General features: G+C 36.5%; 3 protein-coding genes and 1 non-coding gene across 5 annotated transcripts; 2 read left to right on the forward strand and 2 right to left on the reverse strand.

Annotated features, from left to right (window-relative positions):
* The first annotated feature begins 823 nt into the window (after positions 1-823).
* LOC125218473 (cucurbitadienol 11-hydroxylase-like) lies at positions 824-2820 on the forward strand. The gene is made up of 8 exons (XM_048120145.2): positions 824-1062; positions 1139-1448; positions 1531-1680; positions 1748-1996; positions 2074-2245; positions 2326-2432; positions 2510-2637; positions 2727-2820. The coding sequence occupies exons 1-8, from the start codon at positions 824-826 to the stop codon at positions 2818-2820; spliced, it is 1449 nt and encodes a 482-aa protein (XP_047976102.2).
* A 282-nt stretch (positions 2821-3102) lies between these two features.
* On the reverse strand, positions 3103-3175 carry TRNAR-CCG (transfer RNA arginine (anticodon CCG)). The gene has a single exon. It is a non-coding gene; the product is annotated as a tRNA-Arg (tRNA).
* Positions 3176-3255: 80 nt separating this feature from the next.
* LOC125219035 (protein CHLOROPLAST J-LIKE DOMAIN 1, chloroplastic) lies at positions 3256-6835 on the forward strand. Its single transcript, XM_048120883.2, has 10 exons — positions 3256-3410; positions 3517-3616; positions 3747-3851; positions 3963-4040; positions 4566-4621; positions 5042-5099; positions 5599-5724; positions 5841-5939; positions 6108-6179; positions 6566-6835. The coding sequence occupies exons 1-10, from the start codon at positions 3310-3312 to the stop codon at positions 6626-6628; spliced, it is 858 nt and encodes a 285-aa protein (XP_047976840.1). The 5' UTR covers positions 3256-3309; the 3' UTR covers positions 6629-6835.
* Positions 6836-8024: 1189 nt separating this feature from the next.
* On the reverse strand, positions 8025-16276 carry LOC125222267 (putative lysine-specific demethylase JMJ16). 2 transcript variants are annotated; one of them, XM_048124785.2, is made up of 14 exons: positions 16136-16276; positions 15529-15574; positions 15204-15288; positions 14689-14966; positions 14535-14609; positions 13968-14045; positions 13273-13803; positions 12934-13158; positions 12317-12478; positions 11229-11597; positions 9228-10596; positions 9030-9133; positions 8724-8921; positions 8025-8579 (listed from the first exon to the last, which is right to left on the reverse strand). In XM_048124785.2, the coding sequence occupies exons 3-14, from the start codon at positions 15250-15252 to the stop codon at positions 8277-8279; spliced, it is 3741 nt and encodes a 1246-aa protein (XP_047980742.2). In that variant the 5' UTR covers positions 15253-15288; positions 15529-15574; positions 16136-16276; the 3' UTR covers positions 8025-8276. The 2 variants fall into 2 exon arrangements, with proteins under 2 accessions (XP_047980742.2, XP_047980743.2); XM_048124786.2 differs by lacking the exon at positions 15204-15288.
* Positions 16277-17584: the final 1308 nt, after the last annotated feature.

Here is a 17584-nt window from a genome sequence, read left to right on the forward strand (position 1 = left end):
GAGCCTACAAAAAAATTCAAACTCAACTGAGTAAGTTTAGCACATGTAGGCTTTTGTACTCTTGCACTAGTACTACGATATACAAGCAAATATTAGTTGGCTTCGGAAAAAAGTACTCAAATGTAGATATTTTTGTTTTATGGATTAAATATTGCAACATACTAGTACTAGTTAATTCAAAATAGGAAACACGAACTGGAGTTAAAATAGTGATCAGAAAAGGTTTTAAATTAATGATGTTGTTTGGTTAATAAAAATATAAAATTACCTCTTGAGATTGTAATGTTTATAGACAGGATGTGAAATGTCGAAATTGTCCTTATTGCCAAGATAGTGTAGTTTTGTCTAGAAATATTAGATATGTAATTATTTATTGAGCTAGTTAAATTAGTGATAAAATGATTGTATATTATATTATTTGAGGATATGTAAATTTTATGAATTAATTTAGATCAATTATGAATAATTAAAGAAGTATTTGGTCAGTAATAAAAAAATACTATAACATATCTAATACTAGGAAGAAATTTCGAGAGAACGAAGCACTAGTTACAATTCTGAGGTTAAATTAGAAAATGTAGTGGACAAATAACAGAACATTAGCTCCTCATTATCAACTACCTAAACCACATCAATTTTTTTTGTCTTTTTCACCACAAAAATAAAAAAGTGGTAGATGATGTCAAAACACAGCATAACCTGCAAAGACAAACATCTCTACACAAATCTATATAAACGAGCACAACTCAAAAACCTCATTCATCACACACACAAACACAAACACAAACACACAAGTTGTAGCAGCTGAAAAGTGAAAACAAACATGGAAACACTAATTTCTTCCTTATACTCAAACCAAGTGTCAGCATTGGTTTTATTGGCAGGGACACTGGTGACGATCTACGCAACCCACTGGATCTACCGATGGAGGAACCCCAAATGCAGCAACGGCGTCCTCCCTCCCGGCTCAATGGGCCTCCCTCTCATCGGAGAAACCATCCAGCTCGTCCTCCCCAGCGCCTCTCTCGACCTCCCTCCCTTCATCAAGAAGAGAATGAAAAAGTATCTATACATGCTACTACTATTTTTATACTCCTATATATGTTCAACATTTATAACACTAGCTAATTATGATCAGGTACGGCCCCATCTTCAAAACCAACGTGGCGGGGAGGCCGGTGATCATCACTGCAGATCCCGAGTTCAACCACTTTCTCCTCCGCCAGGATGGGAAGCTGGCTGACACGTGGTCCATGGACACTTTCGCCGAGGTCTTTGACCAAGCCAGCCAGTCTTCTAGAAAGTACACTAGAAACTTGACACTGAATCACTTTGGTGTGGAGGCTCTCAAGGGGAGGCTCCTCCCTCAAATGGAAGCCATGTCTAGGAAAGTCCTCTCCACTTGGGCTTCCCAGGACTCTGTTGAAGTTAAGAGTCAAGCTGTAACGGTATGATTCTCGAGCTATAAATGAATCAACTAGTATATTCAACCAACAAACTCGACTGAGTAATCTTTCATTGTTTGAGCAGATGTCCATTGATTTTGCGGCTGGCCAGATTTTCAGCGGCGATTTGGAGGATGCGCCGTTGAAGATCAGCGACATGTTTAGGGATTTGGTGGAAGGGCTGATGTCTTTTCCCATCAACATTCCTGGCACATCACACCACAAATGTCTGCAGGTACTGTTCTGTTTTTGAACATGATCAAAGTCATCAGTACAAGTCAATAACTGGTGGTTTTTGGCAGATCCACAAGAAGGTGAGGGAGATGATGAGGGAGGTTGTGACGAAGAGGCTGGCGGATGCAGAGAGGCGCCACGGTGATCTCCTGGACCACATCATTCAAGACAAGAGCACGGACTCGTTCATCAACGACGACTTCATAGTCCAGCTCATGTTCGGCCTCTTGTTTGTCACTTCTGATTCCGTCTCCACCACATTGGCTTTAGCATTCAAGTTGCTGGCTGATCATCCCTTAGTTCTGGAGGAACTCACTGTGAGTCATTTGCATAACATCTTATAATCTATCTCATGAGAATTCATTAATTAATCTGTTGCTTCATCCATGATTAGGCCGAGCATGAGGCCATCTTGAAGAAGAGGGAGAACTCAGACGCTACCGGCCTCACATGGGATGAGTACAAATCAATGACATTCACACTGCAGGTGATCAATGAAGTTCTCAGGCTGGGGAATATAGCTCCAGGCTTCTTTCGTCGCGCTCTCAAAGATATCCCAGTAAACGGTATATAGACTCATCTGATAAACAATAACTCAATAATGGATATCCATGTTATGCTAACTGTTCATAAATGAATAATATAGGATACACAATTCCTCAAGGATGGGTGATCATGATTGCTACGGCCGGCCTTCATCTGAACCCCAACCAATTTGAGGATCCACTTAAGTTCAACCCATGGCGATGGAAGGTTAGATCTTTTCTGTCAACATAAATTTCAAGATTGTGGGCTAGCTAGTACAGTACTTATTTAGAGCATGAATGCAGGAGATTCAACCGAGCGTCGTGTCAAAGTGTTTCATGCCATTTGGTTCTGGTATGAAGCAATGTGCTGGTGCAGAATACAGTAGAGTTCTTATTGCAACTTTTCTGCATGTTTTGGTCACCAAGTACAGGTAAGAAAAGAGAAGCATGATTTCAACATATAAAAATGTTTTGAGTTTTCTGATCTTGAATCCAAATTGCTTCTTTATTTTTTGGTTAGATGGGAATTGGTAAAGGGAGGCAAGATTGTGCGGTCGCCGATCATCAGATTTCCAGATGGATTTCACTACAAGATATCAGAGAAGAAACATTAGCTTACATAATTTTACTTATGTTTGATCAAATAAACTTGAAGTTGTTATGTTGTTTATATAGTAGCCTTTGTGTGTGTAATAAGTTTATTTCATGTTGGGAATGTCCAAATAAATGCAAGTAGTATTTGTTTGTTGCATTTTTTAAGTACTCCTAATTAACTAGAGATTGATTGATCTGCACTAAGTTCAGATTGAGATCCACATCCTGTAACTACATAAAATTTGATATTTTCAGATTGTAAAATAAAAAGTAAATAATCATAGGGGGAAAAACATTAATAACGTTCACGATGGGACTCGAACCCACAATCTCCCGCTCCGGAGGCGAGCGCCTTATCCATTAGGCCACGCGAACGTTATGTCTTCGAAATCTAATTAACTTTATTTATTCAAATACATACCAATCATCACTGCCAAACGCGCAAAACCCAACAAAACCCTAACCAAATGTCATCCTGTTCAATTGATTGTTGTTTCCGCTGAAAATCGATGGCCCTGTCCTTAATCCAATGCTCCAAAACCCCTAAATTTCTGCCCACTAATCATTTTCTGAAATCCCGTTCAGTTCCGCTTCAACCTACATTTCTTAGGTGATTGATGATAATTTTATGGACTGCAGCTTTATCGTCTTTGTTTTTTCCTTATCTTCTCATTGTTCTTCTTTTCAATATGAAAATGGGTGTTTTGGTTCCTCAGGTTTTCTACATTGCAGCAACGGAGCTGCAAAGGATTGATTTGCGCGGCATTTTCTGCCGCCGGAAGTTCTGGTTCAAGCAGCGATGTAAACCCATATGAGGTAATTTGTAATTTTTATTTTCTGTTCAACCGTTATTGGTGAATGTGATTCTCGATACCACCCCGAGCGGGATTTCTGCGCCACAGTAAAAGCTATGGGTTTGTTTGAGCAACTTCATCAATTTTTGTAGGTTCTTGGTGTAAACCCTCTTGAGGGATTTGATATGGTCAAGGCAGCTTACAAGAAAAAGCTCAAGGATGCCGAGAGGAGAGGTGATGAAGCTGCAGCTGCTCAAGTATGACTTACTAATAACGCTCTTATTTTAAAATTGGATTTGTTGTTTCTCTGCTAAGCATTGTATGTTGCTGAAGTTTGGTATTTATCGTTGTTCGCAAACTATTTGTAGTTGGAAAAAGCGTATGACAAAATCATGATGTCTCAGTTGACGAAAAGGAAGCATGGTGAAACATTCGGTTCATTTAAGGTATGCCAAGATCTTTTTATGGTATCTGTTTTCATCGATGCGTTGACTATATTTGGTTAAAGATGAATCGGTTCATTACTGTTCTGAAGGCTGTATTTTTTTACTAATTTCGTAAGAAGCGCAAATAATTTAACGTGAATTAATATCCCTTCCATTGGATTGGAAATGTGAATCAATTCGATAATACCTAGACACTGAGAAAATTACAGATCATAAGTAACTGGTAGTATCTTATCTTATTATTCATAGTTTTCATTCCTTAGCACTAAGCTTCATCATGTTAACAAGGTTTGAAATTGTTTTTGACTGGCATGATATTGACGTTTCTTTATTTCTGATTCTTCTTGTAGTATAATCATTTTATAACAATTTTTTCTTCAACTCTTCATTAAAGATTAAAGAATTAAAAGAGCAATCTTTGTTTTGAGCGCACAACAAATGTGCTTCAAGTGTGTCCAGTAACAATAAGGTAGTTCTATAAAAATGTATCTGCATGATCGTCATTCTTATATATTTGAATTTCAGGTTTCAAAAGATATAAAGTATGCTGATAAACTGCCAGTCATTCCATGGGGACCAAGGTATGCATTTCTTCTAATTGAGAGTCAGCACTTGTGGAAATTAATGTTGTTATGCTGCCATGGAATTAGTTCTTTTCTGTCGCCAAGTCTTTATTATCCTTATAGGTAGCAGCTACTCTGATGCCCTATGTGCTAGTACTACTAATCAAATTTTTGTCGTAAGGAACTTTGTATCAGTCCAGATGTTTATGTATGATGGATGCATAAAATTCATCTCTGAGATTCTATGGTTCATCTATTTGTGTGTATGCCACTGAATTGAATAAATCATTTTTATGCTAGTTTTGATATTCTTGTCTGAATTAGAACTATTCTCTGAATTTCTTGACATTTCTATTTCAGCCCTTTGCAAACTCCTTTTATTTGTATTTTTTTCCTTCTGCCTTTGGGGTGAAAGATCTTACGTGGTACATTGTCCAGGTTTACCAAATCTGAGACCAAAGATATTCAAATCAATATGGCAATATCAGCTGTCTTTGTAAGTAAAAAATTATTTCAATTCATCTTTCCTGTATTGTTGTCATTGTTTCTTGGAGCAGTATTCCAGTAGATTAATGAGAAAGATGTCAGATATCACTTTTAGAAATTGAATTTTTAAGTCTTATGTTCTTTATAAATTCTAACATGCTTAAGATACTGCCTGAAGATATGTTATGTATGCAAGTGTGGTCAATGACTCAATTATTATGACTTCAGCCCTGCTCCATATGTGAAAATGTTGATCTCAATGAAGGTATAGCTCAAAATCATTTAGAGACGGGATACTGTCATGTCATTTTTTTAAACTTGTACGTGGAATTTCCATCTAAGCTTGCAGAAATAATGGCTCCTGGAAAAACAAGAACATCTCTGCCTTTAGGATTTTTATTGCATTGGATTAATAAAAAGATAAAGTGCCAGGTGTCATAATTATGTGCAATATTTGTGCATTTGAGAAGCATCAGTTACATAGATCATTTGCCTTGCTCATTCTGCAGACAGCTTGGATATTTATCAAGCGATATGCTGAATACAAACCTTTGCAATTTTTGGCATTTGTGTTTGTCTATCGGATATTTGAGAAGTTAAAAGCAGTTGAACCTCCCTCATCTCCGACATTTAGTGTAAGGGTCGCTGAAATTTAATGGCTTTTTCTTCAAGAAAAATTTTCAATTTTTCTAATTGGAAATGTTAGTATTATCTTCAATAAGTGATCTCTCTACACTTGTGTTTACTGCAGGAAGAAGGTGGTGAGGATGAAGGGAGGATGTTGAGAATGGGTAAAAGGCTGCTCCGATCTCTTTCACTGGTTTTTGGCTGTTTAGCTTTTGCCTCTCTGGTAAGTGGAACAATCCAAGTTATGATTATATATAACGCTGTTAAGTGGGTCGCTGAAAGCTTAGACGTCTTCTCATGCGCGTTTCGTAGTTTAGTTCCTATGGATAAAATTTCAACTGTATTCACGGGGGATAGTTTACTGTATGATATCTCTATTGTAAACATGCAGGGCTACACTGGTGTTTTAAATGTGATTGAATATGCGGCTGGCTTTGTACCTGTTTTCTTGTACAACAACCAGGTAATAGCCACTCCGTCCTGTATTGATTAGTATACTTGTGATTGAATTCCTTTGAACTCAAAATCTCATGATAATATTTTTTTAATGTGTTCTAGTGTTATATAGTACTCCATCTCAGAGTGGCACTTAATCTCATGTTCTAATATGCACTATGTCAGAAACATCTTCAATTCATTGTGTGAATGACATATAGATAGCGGTCGAGCAATAATAAAATGCATGCAAGAAATTTGGCATTTGACCGGCCCATTAATTTTGAACTTTTATTGCTGATTATGCTTTTCTGCGAGACTATATCTGTCCACTACTCTTTTTTCCTACACTTTAGATGATTATGTATGCTTGTGCTCGAGAAAATTACAAATCATCGGTTTATGGTTTTTCAGGAATTGCTTGTAACTGCATCATCAGCACTCATGCTCTACATTCTAGCCTCATACTACCGATGAGCTCCTACACTTTCAGATTTGTGGTTGGTGGTGGCATTCACTAGGGCAGAGAATTATGTGGTGGGTGAAGTTATATTGTTATTACTTATCAGTGCCTATCAATTGAGGAAAATAACAGATTTCAGCTTTCTGTATATGAGTTCAAATTTTGGAACTCGGCAAAGTTGACCCCAAACAAATCAAAATAAAAAGGAAATATGTTGTGTATTTGTTGTGATTTAAAGCTAGAACCTATTCTCTCAAAAAGCTTATCTTTTTTTCTTGATTATCTTTGTTATGTCTACTGCTTTTTCGGCTATAGTACTTAATTCAATTATTTTATTCGATTTTACATTGTCATGTTATCAACAAGTATAGCTTGCACTCACTATGGCTAAGATATCAATTCTAATTTCATATATGCATGAAATACTATCTTGTTAAGTTGTACTTCCTTTGTTCGGCATTTATAGTCTCATTTTGACTTGAGATGGATTTTAAGAAATTATTTGAGTTTGTGAAGAAAATGGCGAAATGAGTTGGTTGCACTCCCTCCGCGAGTCATTTATAGTTCCATAATCTTGCGTATTTTAGTATCCTTGTGACCTTGTTGAATGAATATGACCTGCTCCTGCAACTTACGGTTGCTATTGTCATGCATCTCTCTCTCTTCCACTCCATCTGTTCCACCAACAAGACTTCACCAGAGCATGTTTGGATAGTTAAGAACAATGAAGATGAAACATTGATTTCCTATCGACCGACTTTGAATTATGTTATCCAACAACTACTAGGTTAATCTGTTTGTAAAATTCATATGCTCAGTACGTTGTGATGACATTCTAAGCTCCCTTGCTTTATCGTAGTTTGTTTTTAGTTTAAGATATTCCAATAGAACTGATATGAGAAATTTTCTAGTTATGTGAACTCACTGAAGTTGAAAAATTGTCACCTTTTTATTTATAACACTGATAGTTAAGTAAAAATTTAACTATATAAAATATTATGATTAACATTTATAACAAAAAAAATATTGAATTTCAAAAAATTATGTACAGTAAATAATTTTGGAATAATATAAGAAAACAGTTTGAAATTAGGTTATAAATATTACTATAGCCTATAGGGAGGCTTCTTTTCTATAATTTCGATGTGGGATAGTTCTTTCCTCCCCTTTAAATAGTTTTAATACTTTCGGACTAACAAGCCTTAATGAGTTATTATACTCTAGCCCCGTGTGTGTGTATAAATACTTGGTCATGTACCGCTAATTGGCTAAAACAAATTAATTAGATGAAGTAATAAAACAAAAGGAAAGATTTTTTAAAAAAACTTTGAGCAAAAATGTAAAAATTCAATTAGCCTGTCAGGGAGTGAGCTGCAAGACCACCCTGGTCCAAGAAAGGAACAAAAGGTATATTAGTAGACAGAGGAACAAATTTCAGGTTTTGTAAATGTTAATAATCGAGTGTCCAATACCATAATTTCCAAGTAAAAACTGTCGACTAAAAGAATGGAATTACTATGATTGGCACGGGAATGAATGAGATACAAAAATAGTTCGCCAACAAATCCTGCTCTTGGGCTATATGGTAAAAACTGAAGTAGACCTGTATGGCGACCTAAAATGGAGCTCAGCATTTACAAATACATACAGCCCCCGGCAAGTCTACGACGGGTGCTTGTGAATCACATCATTAAGAAGCCGGTTCAATAAACTTTGCTCCTCATCATTGGGATTCTTGTTTTGAGTAATACTGTACAAGGTTTGAAGTTCCTCCAAGCTCGCCTTCTTTAGTAGGCCGTCAAGTGTTTTCTCAACAGCAGCATGACTTTTCCTTTTCCTGTCTTCTTCATCTTCACTCTTCATTCTGCTACTTCCTACATATTGAGATTGCTGAGCGATATGCATTAAAGGCCGCGATCTCCAGTAATCTGAGCACACGCGATTGTGGTCCAGAGCCTGAATTGCCTGCATTAGTAATGGCAGAATCACGCGTCATCAGAGAGAGAGAGAGAGAGTGGTGAGTCAAGAATCATAGCAGATTATACAGCCTGTTTCGAACTGAAGCACATCATTTATATTCATGAAAACGGAACTAATTTAAGGGCTTGCCTGCACAATTGTTGGAGAAGAAAAGCCAAACATTTCCATTCCTTCCACACTCCCTGGAGGCTGCAAAGGGGGAAGGTTTGGTCTTCCCAACTTATGTTGTTTTGCAATCTCCTGATTTACTCTATCCCGAACCAACTCCCAGCATCTGGCAGCCGAAACATGAAAATATACTTCACTAGGAGAATGCTCCACAGAAACCTACAAGCCCAACAAATTAGAAATGAAATCATATCAGCGGAAAATGCTTTTGAATCTGATCTGATGCACGCAATGGACTTCAAAATAAGTTGAATAAAATTCGATTACCATAAATAGAGGTCCTTTTTGTCCTGCATCCAGAATTTGGGAGACATAGAAGCACATGTTAGATGGATCTGTGACATCTATGTATCTGACTCGACTCCTAAATCCTGCAATTAACCGAGAGACAATTCATTATGATTCAATAAAAAAATAAAAGCAGCGACAAAAAACAAGTACGTAGCATTATTTGACAACACTTACCCTTTGGGTAAATAGCCCGACTGTCGCACCACAATTTTCCAGTGCACACAGCTCCAAAGTCCAAGGGTTCAACATTGCAAGTAATTCTTCTAACTACCTTCGCAATACGAGGCCCCTTCTGGCGATAATATCTGTCCATGATATTTGGGGAGCCAGACTGATTACACGACACAGTTAACCTGCTGTCAACTGGTCCTGAATCAACATTTAACTCCACATTTTTTTTACTATCTCCATTACATGATTTATCTTCATCAATCTGTTGTAGTTTGTGGTTACCATCTACATTGGCAGTCCTCTTTTCTGGGACATCTCTGCTAGAATCTGTACCGGGCATGATGTTTTTAAAGAGAGGGCTACTATGAGGACTGGTACCAGAACATGTTTCACCTTCTGCAAGCTCTTCAACTTTTACCCCCTCTAAACTAGAACCATTCTTCATGCTTTCAAGCATTGCAGAAGGGCCAGCAATGGAGGTTGTTGAGGCTGGTCTGTCAACACAATGACCAGAACTAGTCATATTTTCAGGGCAAACTGGCTTCTGAATTCTTACTGTATGCTTGTCGGATGCTTCCTTATCAACAGAAGGTTCATTACTTGGCTCACCTCCTTCATCAGCAATCAGAAGCACAACCTCGTTACTGCCAGGACATGACAATGGATTTGCTTCATGTTTCTCCGAAGCCAGGTTTTCCTTTGTGGATGGAATCTGGTTTGACGAGGCCTTGTATCTGGAAGCTAACTGCAAAGAGTCTTCTTTCATGCAATCCGGAGAAAGACTGGATACCTCAGCTTTCTGGGAATGTGAGTTTGTTGCCTTCGTATTTTGCAGAGACAATTCCACTACAGGTGGCTTTGAATTTGGAGAAGAGTTTGGGCTGCCAACATACTTAGCTCCATCTACTTGGCCTTTCTGCACTTTTGAAGATAGGACAGTGACTTGAGAACTCATCTCTTTCACTGCCAGTCCTTGAGAGGCATGTGATAATTTACCATTCACCCCAGGTACTTGTTTATTCTCTCTGGAGACATAAGAACTTAGAGCAAGCCCAAGATCAAGTCTTGCCCACCGATATACTGCACTCAGTTTCCCTTCTAGAGCTTCAACCAAGATATTCAATTCGTTGATGTCATAACGGAAAAGGAAAAACTTAGCACCCCATGAACATGAACATAACTGTTTTGCATGGTTCAAGCATGCATATTTATCAGGTGAACAGTGGTGGCAACCTGCAGCAGATAGATGCAAATCAAACAAGCATACACTGCATTCCCTCTCACTAGTAGCATCAAAAGTGCTCTCCATCTTCAGTGCCGTTGAGGATTTACAAAGGAATTCCCTCCTGACCCTCTCAGTCTCAACACGAGCCTAGCCATAATATAAAAACTCCATCAGTTATTTCAAATCATAATATGAATAACAGAAACCAAACTTCACAAGAAACCCTAATTATGAAACTTCATTTAATGATCTGTATCTAATGAAACCATTCTTGCTAAGAAGAATGCCCATGATGTGCCAAAACCATCTAGAAGGCAATTGGTTACTCCTAGGACCTAGAGAACATTATTGTACATAAGCAGAGTAACAATAGCAACGACCACAGTCAACATACTTAATCCTTGACAATATCAAAACACAATATTTATCTTCAGCAGATTGCAAGAACGAATGCAACACCATCTCCTCCGCAAAAAAAAAAAAAAAAACTTAAAGTTTGTAAGTTAATATATTTCTCTTTTGGAAATTACACTAGTTAGTTAATTGCAGTCCCTTGACATTTGTTACTTCAGAACATAAAGGGACTGAACAACGAAACTTGCAGTAATATAACAGAGCCATATTAACAAATTCAAAATATAATTAGCAAAATAAAATTTCTTCAGTTCTTAGTACGTTTCAATAGTGTTAACTTGCAAGTGCAACTCATACCAAACCCCAAAATGTTAAAGTTCGATCATGCATACAATAGCCAACCATAACCAAGTGATTGAACAAACCTTCAGCGCTTTAGATAAAATCCCATCCTTTCCACAAACATCCTTCCATCTTAAATTATTTGCAGTTGACTTTCTCATTAAATTATATTCCCAATTTGCTTTCACAGCTTCTCTAGCAGAACCAAGCAAAAGTTTGTCATGTGAAATGGACGTTTTTCGGCCTTGCTCACGATAGAGCTCAATAGCATTATGTCCATGAGGCAACCAATCAACAGGAGCAACATTAACTGCTTCAGCGCAATTAAAGCCAGAATTAAATCCAGCATGATATGCTCGAGGGAATGTCAGAACGAATTCCCCAGCATTTTGGACACACCGATAAACAGGCACTCCCTCAGATCTTAGGATTGAGGGGGAAAGCTGAGTGACCTGCAAAATATATTGAATATTAGTTGAACTTAAGTTATTGCATGTCAACACTCATCGTCGAAATATGGGATAGCTACAGAATGAGCAACTCCTTATCAGTTCAAATTTAATTATCAACAAGAAACCAATCTTTGAATAACGACAACTGTAGAGTCTTCCTACAACAGATTATTTCCAGTAAAATTACTTTCCAGTGACTGGATTGATTGCCTTTACAAGACAATTGGATTATAGACCCAAACTTGCCTCAAAACCAAAACTCAGCCAAATTATATTCTAAAATGTTGTATCCATATTTTAGAATACCAGTCATTGAGAGTTTAAGTTGGCTGAATTTCCATTTGAGGGAAATTGCAGCAAACTGAGTTCATGTTAGTAGTGTTAGGGTTTAGCAATATGTTAAAAACCTTCTTCACTAATTGAAATTCAAAAGAAAAACAAATTATTGCTAAGTTTGTGATTTCAGAAGCAATCAACCTCAACAAATAACGAATAAACATAAAAAGACATCTGAACTCCATGCAAAGGAAAACCAGTAGCTCATATTTCACCAGATAAGCAACTTTAACATTGTTGAAGTAATTAATAATATGGATTAACTCTTACAAAACACTACTTCTTTGTAACATGTAAATATGTGATGACAGTCTGCTGACTACAACTCAAAACCATAGCTCGGCTCTTAACTCTATATCTTCAAGAGCAATTATAGATCATACCAGCTTATGAAGCAAGTCAGGCTGCTCATCAAAGAGGTTAGGCAGATGTTTCTTCATGGCTGCCTCCAGTTTTAGGGCATCTGATCCTGGAACACCATACCACAGTTTTGGAGCTCCCCAATGCATGTAATTCAATGAATACAAGTGGTGATCCTCAACATGCTGTTAACAATTAACAATGCAAGAGTAAGGAATAGAAGAAGGCCAGAATTACCATAGAACATTAACTTTGCACTAATGGCCAACAGGAACCAGCGAACAGATTGTCCCATATCAATTAAAATAACCATTTATAATGCTGAACCTATTTCTAAGCACTGGAAAATTTTAAGCAAGCGTAAGGGCAAATATATACAATATTGATAATCCAAACTGCCAAAAGTGTCTCTAGAAAGAAGAGAAAAGGCAAACAGTTCTATCCTATGAAGAAAATTATGTCTTTATTTTCAAATTCAGTTTTTTGGCTGAGCTTACCCATACAAGCAAGTTCTTAGTAAAAGAGTGTAATGTGAACTATAATGCAAGAGATTAGTATGTTCAACATAGGTAAATTTCTCTGTAAGAAAAAACAAATCATAGCGTAATACTCCGGGCTATAAAGAGAAGGCAGTCCTTACCCAACAAAACGATGAAAAACACATCCCTATATACAGCCAAGGAACTAGAACACCAGATATATCACTGCTTTCAAATGAGAGAACAGAACCAGGAAGCCTGGGGAAGTTATTTAAGTTCCATCCTGAGTTAATATACTTGATATCAGAAGCTGAACTAACTTGCTTAGCAGTTTTAGGAAATCCACTGCCAAATACTCCTGTTTCAAGATCAGCTCCATAAAGCACCTAATGAGAAAGCTAAACAATCAGACTTTCAATTCATAGATTATAAGTTTCACACCCACAAGAAAAATTCTATCTAAAACAGTAAAAGCAGCACAAGAAAATTTGTCGAATTACCTCAATTTCCTCAGTCGGTCTCTCCACAATCCGCCAATATTCTCCCTCAATATTATCTACTGAAGGCTGCCAGTCGTGCCCCTGAAGCACTGAGCCATTACCTCCTGAGTCTGAAGCATTGATACTTTGACGGAAGTACTGAGCCTTGAAATCATCGGCATAGTTCTGGAACGCATCCAGGGTAAATTCTGAACCAGGTTCAAAGCCAAACCTATCAGCCTCGTGTAGTCCAAATTCATCTGGGATTTTCATTTCCTCACTATTGGTTTCATTATCAAATCCATTTTTCATGCATCTTCTCTTTTTCCTCTTTTTATTATGATTAACTTGCAATATCTTTCTCATTGCATTCCTATTCTGAAGCTTGTCAATCCTTTGGACTCGAGTAGCAAACTTGGACTTCTCCCATATATCTTTCTCCTTTAATGGACAAGGAGGCTTCCATGAAGGAGGTGGTACTATGCGGCAAATACCATAGATTTCTGCTTTAGCACGTATACTAGAAATGTACTTTAAGGTGTCCTCAAACTCCTATTAGACAGAAATAATAATTATAATAATGAACTATCATAAGGAAAGTATGAAAGCAAACTGAACGGCATGGTAAATATCAAAATCAACAAGGAGAACATCCAATTACAGTTACTGAGATTTGGAAAATGTGGCTAATAAGAAATTCAAGGGAAAATAAGGACCTCTTCAGAAGGATAAAACACAGGAGCCTCCTCGAGATCGGGCCTGTGAGCTTCTTCTGGATTCCATTGTGCAGTTACCTGTTACAAATTCATGTAAACATGTTTATGTTTGTAGGATGCAAGTTAAAAAGGAAGTTTAAATGTTCAATTAGGTCAAGAAGCATACGACTAGAAACATCACCAGCACATAGTGATAATCTAGTCAATACTTGGAACCACTGCCTGCTAATGATATAAAAAAACTATTTTCATATTCCAACTATATAATATCTAAATATCAAATCATTCGTCATACTAAAATCATTACCATTTACAAAAAACAATATACTAGTAAACTGCATTTGAAGCAATGAAGCTTAAAAATTGTAGCCGGAAACAAAGCTGAGCATCCCTAGGCCCTAACATTCCTATTACCTAAGCTATATAGTAAGCTTAATTGTTTAAGGATGATATGAGAGGAAAACTTTTCACATGTAGTTGCACAATAAGTATTTGCATGATCGCATCTCAACTGCTTGTACTTTACATTTCTTTAGGAATGAAATAAATAGGTTTGGAGAGACTTACCTTTTGGCAGTTCTTACAAGATTCACACCCACGAATGTTCCCTTTGGGGAGTTGGTGCCTCGAGACATGCTGCACCTGTAGACAGTATGTGGCTTATATCATAGATTCATAGAATAGAAAGTGTATATCTCACATTGAACTACACTAGATCAACCTGCTGAGATTCATGTTCATCACCAGAACTGTGATTAAACTGGCTGTACTTTATACCAACCCTACGCCTAACGGACTTCATAGCTTTCGAATCATCATTACTGTCAAAGTCCACTCTTTGTTGTTCAAAAGCATTGCCAGAGCTTGAGTAACTGCCATCTTGGTTATCCTCTGACCTCTTTAAAGTGAAGGGCACAAGTGACTCAAAACCAGGGGGAATTGAAATCTCCATACTGTCGTCTTTGATGCAAGGTCCAACAAGTTCTGTGCCCATTACCACTGAGAAATAGTGACACAGTTTAGATGAAAGTCCATTGTTCTCAGAGCTTATAAATTGATGCTACCAAATAATAGTGACCAATTTACTTGAAGCTAGTTATCTTAGGGCAAACAGATATTTGATTTAGAAGCTGAATTTATAGAAAAATTCCAAGAGTCGAAAGATATTCAGAAGTAAGATCATAGATGAAAATGAAGCCAATTAACACAGATCAGCACTTTCCAAATCTTGCTTACCTACTACACAAACAAATAACTCATATCTTGAAAGCAAATGCAGCTTCATTAATTCAAGAACTCCACATGATCAGAATGCACAAGGCTGTATTGAGATTTGAGATTAAGAGATTGAGTACTGATATGAACTTCAATTTTAGTATACCTTCTATATATATATGAAACTGAACAAGGATAATTGAAAAGAATAACGCTACGGGTCACTATGAAGCTACCATGACATATGATACTAAGTTTATTCCATCGAGTCTTAACAGATTTATTAGCAATGAGGACCGTATAGGCCTGCAAGGCAGAAGATCTAAGAATGAAAAAATAGACTCACATATCAGACTGGAGTATATGAACTTAGCTCCTCAGATTGACAATCCCTGCACCAAGACAATTCAGAAGCAGAAGTAACAATTCAGAATGAGATAACTCACTGGAACCAAATCGTAATAATCATGTTAAATCGACACACGAACGCCCTCAATAAAGTAAATACACAACTTAAAGACGGGGGATCATGATATGATACAGAAGTTCCAACCCTAACCATTACCCTAATTCAACCATTAATTGAATTGCAGTCACGCAAACAGCAACCAATTAACAGATTGTACCCACATAACTTTTGATGAAAATTTAAAGAACAGTTCCAGTTCGATAAAACCAAATTAAAAATCACTACTATAATTAAACCCACATTTAATTTAGCTTCGGCCTTAGTTCTCAATTCACATAAAGGTGGATATGGTACACACCATATCAATTCATTTCCATCTTTAGAACATTGAAGAATAAAGTTACAAGCATTCAATATCTTGATTAAAACAATTTACATTAGTACCGTACAACAGAATCAAACAAAACAAAATGGAGGAAATAAACCCTAATTCCTGCAAAAACAAGAAAACTAATGCAACAAATGCATAGACGACATCAGTTACCTGACTTTGTTCTACTATGAGAGCATGTGCCCATCCCCAATTCCTGCTTAAATTATCTTTCTAGCATTTATTGCATTAGATCAAAACAAAGTTTAAATTTGATTCGGTTATAAGTTCAGAGACATTTCACGTTTATTTTAGAATTATAAGAGGAATTTCATCTGGTCAATTAAAAAAGGAATTTCTTCAATTTTTGAATTTTTTTTAAAGGATATAGTGTATTTTATTATGGTTATACTAGTATCCAACTATAAACTCCCAAAAAATAGTTACCTACCTATTTTTGTACTGCGTTATTTTGTTAAAATTTGGTATTCTTGAAATTAAAGTTACTCTTATTAAAAATGACTATTAGTATGAATACAAATTACTACTATTATTTTTGTCAATAAAATTATTGTGTCTGAAATAAAAATTATATTTTGTGATTAAAAATAAATTACCTGAAGATTTGTTATCGATAATAAATATTATTGCTTTAATGTTAAAAATCGTTGCTACTACAAAATGACAAGGCTGGGTGGGTAAAGCGATTCCAGGGAGTCGACCTCTTTATTTATGAAGAACTTTAGAAAAAAAAATGTTGAGTTAAATTGTACCCTATGTGTTGGAGGTTAACTGTATTTAATTCCATTATTATTGGTAAATTATATTTAATTCCATTATTAAGAAAATAGGCACATATATAATACTTCCTACGTCGTACAATAGAAGTCACATTTAATGTGAGGCACGAATCTTAAAAAATGTATACAAGAATTGGTTGAAAAAGTTAGTGAAAATTAGGCCTACTTTTTTATAGCATTAGTTTTATAATAAAATATGAGTGAAGACTATTTCAAACGGGAAAATATGTCACTTCGAGTTGCTCACTAGGCTTGTACTGTTCTATACCTTTAACAACGAAACATATGAAGGGATTAAAACATCAACCTAATCAAATACACTGAACATGTACACGATGAATAGTTCACAATTAGCTGAACACATAGCCTATGAACCAATTTTAAATGTCTATAAACTCCTGCGGAAGTGCTGGAGAAATAAACATCTACTATGATCACCTACTTAATCCACTATCAAATTATCCTCTAAACAATTCTAATTCAATAGCATACCAACAATCAAACATTCATAAACTATGTTAAAGAGACAATAGCAAAGGAAAGAACAAAACTATATTATAAGCCAAAAACATAGTGTATAAACATTGAACACATTTGTAGAAACATCCATACAAAGCCTAGATTACAACTTCGAGCAACATAGAGAATTTAGCCTAAACACATGGTGGAATTTGCAACAAAAAGCATAGGAAACATGCTCTCGGTGAGTGGAATTGGGATTTGGAAACGGATCGTCGGAATGTTGGCCGGAATTTCTTCCTTTTCTTCTTCCTCCTCTCTTTCTCTCTTTTCCTCTCTCTTTTCTTGTGTCTGAATATGCCTC

The sequence above is a fragment of the Salvia hispanica genome, chromosome 1 (assembly GCF_029641045.1).
Source record: "Salvia hispanica isolate PSC_SH4W2 chromosome 1, Shi_PSC_v1, whole genome shotgun sequence".
In the NCBI taxonomy this organism is placed as follows: Eukaryota; Viridiplantae; Streptophyta; class Magnoliopsida; order Lamiales; family Lamiaceae; genus Salvia; species Salvia hispanica.